This window comes from Akebia trifoliata, chromosome 8 (assembly GCF_017979445.1).
Source record: "Akebia trifoliata isolate Shusen 1 chromosome 8, ASM1797944v1, whole genome shotgun sequence".
NCBI classification, from domain to species: Eukaryota; Viridiplantae; Streptophyta; class Magnoliopsida; order Ranunculales; family Lardizabalaceae; genus Akebia; species Akebia trifoliata.
In genome coordinates, this window is record NC_141382.1 from 11,196,001 (window position 1) to 11,203,573 (window position 7,573).

General features: G+C 37.2%; 1 protein-coding gene across 2 annotated transcripts; it reads right to left on the reverse strand.

The window, feature by feature from the left end:
• Positions 1-444: 444 nt before the first annotated feature.
• Positions 445-7,103, reverse strand: LOC147396094 (protein FAR1-RELATED SEQUENCE 11-like). Of its 2 annotated transcripts, XM_086451254.1 has the most exons (6): positions 6,680-7,103; positions 6,383-6,591; positions 4,881-5,004; positions 2,475-3,485; positions 1,519-1,962; positions 445-1,434 (listed from the first exon to the last, which is right to left on the reverse strand). In XM_086451254.1, exons 2-6 carry the CDS (start codon positions 6,493-6,495, stop codon positions 565-567), a joined length of 2,562 nt encoding a protein of 853 aa, XP_086307380.1. In that variant the 5' UTR covers positions 6,496-6,591; positions 6,680-7,103; the 3' UTR covers positions 445-564. The 2 variants fall into 2 exon arrangements, with proteins under 2 accessions (XP_086307380.1, XP_086307382.1); XM_086451256.1 differs by having other exon boundaries at positions 6,364-7,103.
• Between the last annotated feature and the right edge of the window lie 470 nt (positions 7,104-7,573).

The window sequence follows — 7,573 nt, forward strand, 5'->3', positions numbered from 1 at the left end:
GGACACCAGAAGTCAAGTTCCAAGATAAAACCATAAGTCTCCATTCTATTTTAGCATCCAACAGGTCAACCAAAACTAAATAAATATGATGAACCAAAATTAAAAAAATATGTTTCCTAATGCAATTTAAATATTTTCTTGGAGCTATATTGTAGTCACATAAAGAAATCCATATTTGACTTGAACATCTGAACTAATGAAGAAAAGAACAGAGCATCAAGTATCTATTAAAAGGAATATATATATATATATATATATATATATACACACACACACGCACCTAAGTCATAATTTTTGGGACAAGCCATGCTAAATAATCCACCAATCTAGCTCATTTACTTATAAATGTGATTGGGAAGGTTCTTTTGTCATGAATCTGAAACAAATTTCTAAATATTTTCAAGCTGTAGAATATGTGAGACACCTTTAGTGCAAAAAAGGATAAGTAACAAAAAAAAATAGTGTATAGATTGCATTGGACTAGATGAGAAAATGCATCTACTGTGGTATGAACATTGACCATCATATGGCTATTGCACATTCACCCCTGTTCAATATTTTACCCTACATGAACCCAAGCCCATCTACATTCAAATCTTCACCTCCCATCATTGGACAGTCAGTTGCATCATGACCGAACTGCCCGCAGCAAGGAATAGAACAACGTCTTCGTTTCCTACAAAACTCAAGTCCATCTTTTGGTCTTCTTTCTTTTAGTTTCCCTAAAGAGATAGGATCATGAGGATACCCAGCCGTAAAGCTCTGAACAATACCATCAGAATCTTCGACTTCAGGCAAAATCAACGAGTCTGATGGACTATCATATATCATATCCGTTCCGCCATGTGTGGACCTATGGAATCCCTTAATGCGAGATAAAACCATGGCTATTTGCTCACAAGCGACATCCAGGCGTTCTTCGGTTTCGACCGATTCATTAATGAGTGTTGAAACCATGGACTGAAGTACCTGAACTCTATCTCCATGTTCCCTTGCCCTAGTAGTAGTACGGAAGGGCTTCATGGAATATGAGCCGACACTACTACGCCAACGGCTGGGTAGATATTGGTCTGGAACATGAAAGCAGTTATTTGTTGAGAGGACACGAAGAACATGTCTGCAAAGGATCCCTGAAAATTCAAAGTGATGACAGCTACAACTAATGAGCCCCTCACTTGGGACCCAAATCACTTTAAACCCTCCGTCCACTTGGGTATGGTGTCTCACATCAAAACAACCTTCTTCTTCCTGAAATGACGCATACTGTGGAGCTAACACAAGCTCTTCTTGGAGCTTACAAAAGGCATAAGGTGTAAGAATAGTAGCAGCATGCGATTCGATTGGTGAACCAGTTTTGAGACTGACTTTATGGAGCTTTCGTTGCATCTTCTGCTTTGCTCCTGTTTGATCTCTAAAATCAACAATAATGGTTGCCTGGAAAAATAAAGGTGATCAAGGTAAGATTATGAGGTTTACAAAAATAATGATCAAAGATGAAACAAATTAAAGATGCCTTACTTGCTCTACAAAATGATTAAGTTGAGATTGTGCGCTCAAAAACCGTTGGATGAAAGTATTTATTGACTCTGATTGCAATGTACTCGTCATTCCTGCGAAGAAGTAGCATCTTAAGAAAGGCAATGCCCAATAACTCCGTAATGCATATAAGCTGACGATATGCTTATTCCCATGTAGTCCATATGTGTTAACCATCTCCCTCCATCCTACTTCAAAGTCCTCCACCATGTCCAAATTGTAGAGCCTATGAAAGTCGGCTTTCCAGCTATCGTATTGTAACCCAAGAAGTACAGAAAACCAGTCTGAGAACTTCGAAATGATGTACCAAATGCAAAAGGCATGTTTTGTATTCGGCATTTCGATAGCAATCGCCTCTTTCAGCCACATATTTTGGTCAGTCAAGATTGTTTGTGGAGCTTTTCCTTTCATGAAGGCCAAAAATGTCTGTTTCATCCATAAACATGTTAGGAGCAAGAAAAAAGTTGAAAAACAAACAAAACTTTTCATAAAAATATGACAGAAATGTGTTCCATCATCCTCAATCAGCCCTACCCCTCCCAAGATACATGTGGCTCACAAACCCATCAATCCAAGCAGTTAAATTGGTTTGCTACATCCATGATAGACAGGGCCAAAGTATTAAGCAAAGACACTTCTAACGACAGGGCCAAAGTATTAAGCAAAGACACTTCTAACGAAAAAGCATAGACTCCTTTTCTGACCTTTCTAATTCTCGTTTCCATCCAAGTGTTAGCTCTAAATTGAAGTGCAAAGATCCAGGTTACTCAAAATTTGGGGTTATCCCTGTTGAAGTTGCCTGGTGATTGATTTGGTCCAGAATCCAGTGATGATGAATTGCAAAGCCACATGTACAGTATTGGGGTTGGGGATGGAGGTGGGGGTAGTGTCCATTAAGGATGATTGGGTTCATCATACATGCACACTAAAGCTTTTACCTTCAGTGCCCAAGAAAAAGATTGCATATTTTCATCCCGTAGAAGTGCACAGCCAAAGAAACAATTGATGCCATGATTGTCCACTCCAACCCAGATTCCTAGAAGCATATCATAGGCATCCAAACGGTGGGTGGTGTCAAACATAACGGCATCTCCAAAAGCTTCGTATGATTGAATTGATGAAGAATAAGACCAGGCAATACGCTCCAACCTGTTATGTGCATCTATCTTGAATTCGTATCTGAAGTCGGGGTCTTCATCCTTGATGTTCTTGCACATTGCAATAAGGTCGATAGCATCATTATCCCTATCCACATTTCTGAAGGATTGCAGTAAATTCCTAACATCTATTTCCGTAAATGGCAAACAACCTAGCTTTACACCTTTCTCTAGCTCCAGTAATCTTAGCATTTGACGCACTGACATTCCAGCTTTTGCAAACATGCAAATGCGACTCTTATCATCTGTAGAAATGGCGCAATAGGCAGGAAGGAGACGCACTTCATTTGATTTCAAGAGTTCGTGATTGTGCATGTTGCTAAAGCCTGTAATACGCCATTCGGGGACATCGAAATCTGCCCTTTTAACAATTCGCATGTAGGCTTGACACCCACAACGTGATGACTTTCGATTCCTTTGTAATTTTCCATCATCCGATGGCTTTATCTGTGGATAGCCACCACGATGGCAAGTGAAATCCCTCCTTGTAACTCCTCTACCTACCCCATCTTTCCCTCGAGTACGGTGACGTCTGATTGAAAAACCACATTGCTTTGCAAAACTGCAATAAAATTCATAGGCAGCATCTTGAGAAACAAATCTTTGTCCAATAAATGGAACAAGATTTACAGAAGTTTGACGAGATAAAATCGTGTCTTCAGGCATTTCCTCTATGGTGCCAATATCATCATCCGGTGATAAATCTGTGCCATTTTCAGAAGTTTCTAATACTAGACGTGTTCGTTCAGAAATTCTTTCCATAATTGATAGATGAGACTGCAGATGCAGTACCTGCCCATCATTTACAATAGTTCAATGACATAAACAGCATTTCCAGCCTAAAGATATATCAAGCAACAAAGAAAAACAATCATGGAAGTGGGAACACCTATCTTAAAAAATTCTACAGATATTAGAAATCTGAAAATATATAAGACATAGGAATGGATGAGTTTGAATCGCCAAGAAACAGCAACATTTTACTTGCTCATCAGAAACCTTTAACACATTTACTGCATTGCACACGTTATGACTGTTTCTAAACATCATAGTTATGAATCTGTGTCATTATTGTGTGGCACAGTTTCTCCGCCTAATTAATTCTTACATCTCTAAGGTCTAAAATGAAGCTTTTCAAAGATGCCATATTTCTGTGCCAGTCTTGTAAGGCATGGTTTCCCCGCCTAACTAACTCTAGGTGTAAAAGGAACTCTCTTAGTCCAAAGTATTATTCTGTCTCAGAATGCCTCGGCAAAGAAGTCTCGCTCTTGAAGGTGACCAGAATGGTACATTGGTGTTCTTCCTGCCGTTAGATGCTTTGGTTTTTCAAAGACCAAGATTTACTTCAAGAAATAGAGTTCCATGCCAATTTTTTCAGGGTGGTTTTACCAACAACATTTGTGTTGGGTTTTTAATATGTTCAGGTGGAAATATTTTTGACATTAGCATCACAAATATCAGGCCAAACTGAAGAGACTGTTTCCGTGACCTTGGTTCCACTATCAACAAGGGTGCAGAGAATGAGGAGGATGTTGTCCATAGAATTTGAGCTGATGGTTGAGGTAGAGACGTGCCTTTATAGTGAAATGTGATGATTCATCCGAATCAAACCAGAAGGAAAATCTTACAAGATGACAGAAAGACCGGTCATATTTTATGGAGCTTAATGTTGGGCAAAAAAGAACAACATATTCATGGATTGGCAGTTAGCAGAGATGAGGATGTCAGGATGTTGAGATTAATGGGAAGAAAAACTAAGATAGATTAAATGAACGACTCATGAAAATTTAGTAATAGGGTCAATAGGTTACAAATAATGGAAAGCCAATCGAGATGTTTCGGACGTGCAACAAAAGCTGATTACAGCCCCTGGTAGAAGGAATGCGCAAGTTAAAGTTCTAAAGGAGTAAGACAAAGACCAAAAAAACGTGCATTGAGGTAGCAAGAGCATAAACGAAAAACATTCGAATTAACAAAAGACACAGCTTTAAACAGAACTGAAAAAAGGAATAACATTGTTCCTTCAGCCCAAATTTTTAAATGAAAATGTTGTAGACATGGAAACCAATACAATAATTACATTCCTACAAAAAGGTTTGGTAGCTAAAAACATCACATTGTATTAGACAACAACAAAATCACTCCAACCTTCAAAAATTACTCACACGAAGGAGATTCTGGTCTTACCTCGAATCCAACAGTGTCGTAACGGTTCCTCCTTTCTGGATCAGATAGAATGTTATAAGAATAGGCTACCTCTTTAAAAAACTCTAAGGCTTCAGTATTCCCAACATTTTTGTCAGGGTGATATCTGAACAAGAATTTGGAAAAAAAAATTTAGGTAATAGCCTAACAAACAAGTTAGGCATTGATCATTTTATAACAAATCACGTTGTAACTAAACAATGGAAATAGATATGTATCATAGAGGTATTTTATTCATTTATGTCAATACATGGTTGCTAATGTATGATGATATTGCTAAAGACTTGTTGCGTGATATTGGTTTATGATTGTTCAGTCATTCCTATTCACAGCAGCCTTGACCATTTATTTGCCATGTTTGTTGCGTATTAGTTACAAACATGGTTGCTAATGTATGATGATAAAACTCATGGACGAGTACCTTCTTAACTAGGGCTTTGCTCAATTGAATAATTTTTTTTTTTTGATAGATAAAGAAAATTTCATTCAAAGAAGTGAAAGTCGAGGAGACCAACCGAAAGAAAGAACAAGCAATACTATCAAAAGGTGAGACAAGCCGCCAAAAAGGAAAAACAAAAAAAAAAAAGGAAGAAAACAATCTACAAACAAATTACCCCATGTCTACATTTGCTCAGTTGAATCTATGACACACAACTATACTTGACAGGAAACTTCAAATTATTTAAAGTTCATTTAAGATGTCCTATAAACTATCTTTGGTCGGTATTTCCATAAGTTCGATACACTATATATATAGAAGACAGGTTCCATGGTGACACTAAAGAGGGACTTGAAAGAAGATCCCCAAATTTCTGGCTACATTGAGAAGTCCAAGTTAGTCTTCATTGATCAACAAAAATAAACAACATATCCTCGTTAAAAAGGACCACTTGAAACTTCCTCTACATGTCAGACTATTCCATCACTTCCTAAAGTACTAAGTTATGCATATTTCATCACTTTCCAACAATGAATCAATGGACCTTGGTTGCGTTAATTCTCTATTGTTTTTCATACTAAAATAAATTAAACGATAATAATGTTCCACATAAAAATAATAATCGTCATATACTGCATACAAATCGATACATATAAGTCTAAAACTCATCGTACACTAATTTTGAGATATCAAATTCATAGGGTAAAATGGTATTTACAACCAAATTAAGTATTTTTTGGGTAGAAAAATGAAGATATGTATATAAACCCATGTTTCACGATATATGGTTATATGCTATTATGATCATATACCCAAAATTCAAATATGCATATAATTGCACTAAACATATAAAGTAAAATTTGGGCTATGTATATAGGTATGCAAAAGCATGTATTCATGTATGACTAATAATGAACATTTTAAAGAATTAAAATAAAACATATTTCCTTCAAGAATCTCAGTATTTCATCTAAATTTGAATCAAAAGTATTCAAATGTGAGCTAATTTGAATAAAAAGCACTTACTTGAATCAAAAGGACTTACTTGAGAGCTAACTTCCTGTATGCAGTTTTGATCTCTAAATCAGTTGAAACCCTAGAAACTCCCAATACCTCGTATGGATCTCTCAGAGGGGCAGGTCGAGATGGATTTTCCATCTCTCACAATTAAAAACTTATGATCCAAAAATTGATCTCAATTTGATCCAATCATGCCTCAAAATCCCCCAAATATCAATAGTAGGAACCCCTAATCTGCGCCACAGAGTCGAAATCCACTAAAAAAATGATCTAAAACCCTAATTTCCAATGTAATCCGATCAAAGAAGATAACTTTACGTACCAATTTCAGATTACAAGAGCTGGAAACACTAACGACCAATAACGAACTGTAAATGAAAGAAAATAGCACGGAAGAGAGATTTGGGAGGGAAGGAGTAACGCGCATCCATGGAGAACGATAACTATTTATAATAAGGATTAGCTATCGTGCGCCATGAGGACACACGCAGTTATCAAGCGCATACTGGAATCTAATCCGTAGGATTCACCTCGTGATGCGCTCAAGTTCGCACGAGTTTCGTTGGTCTGTGACTCGCAACCATGCGTTACGAGTTAGCGCTGATCTGCGCCCTATGCGCAGTTGCGCACGGAATCAACCGTTCGCACGAAATGCGCGTGTCCTCTACTTTGCCTTAACTCAGTGGCGTATGTTAGACGAACCCTAATCCTGGAAAGTCCGTTTGTAGTACAAAATGGGTTCAGATTTCAGAGACGCTAGCGTGCGCCGTCCTTATTGCCTATTGGGTTTAACTGCTTTGAATGGCTATAGTACAGCGTCGTTGGATACCGAGTTTTTAAAGTTCAGCTGAGATTGGAAATAAAATTTTTAATCAGTCAGAGTTCTGTATTTATCTTTTCATCTCAGCCATCTAATGGACATTCTTGTCCAACATCGTTGGATCATAAATAAACGTGCATTGAATATGTGACCACATATATCTACAATAGAAAATGACAGATGGGCCCATTTCTTTTATAACTTCTAGTTCTTTTGTGGGCTTAGATTTCGAAATGGGCCCGGTGAATTTTATATTTTTCAATTTTTTTTTTTTTTGATAAGTATATTTTTCATTTTCTTTTTATAATAAGAGTGAATTTTTATTTATTTATTTTTAAAGCAAAGGTCTATGATGAAACTCTGTCCTAGTTGAGCTGGTATGGAATTTTTCTAGTG

What these genes read in the sequence shown, in the direction of transcription:
- LOC147396094 (XM_086451254.1), bottom strand. Translation starts at nt 6,495, where the DNA reads ATGGAAAATCCATCTCGACCTGCCCCTCTGAGAGATCCATACGAGGTA. An exon ending in CTTTTTCTTGGGCACTGAAG is followed by an intron (nt 1,963 to 2,474) that starts GTAAAAGCTTTA and finishes TGGATGAAACAG; the next exon opens with ACATTTTTGGCCTTCATGAA. An exon ending in TTAATCATTTTGTAGAGCAA is followed by an intron (nt 1,435 to 1,518) that starts GTAAGGCATCTT and finishes TTATTTTTCCAG; the next exon opens with GCAACCATTATTGTTGATTT.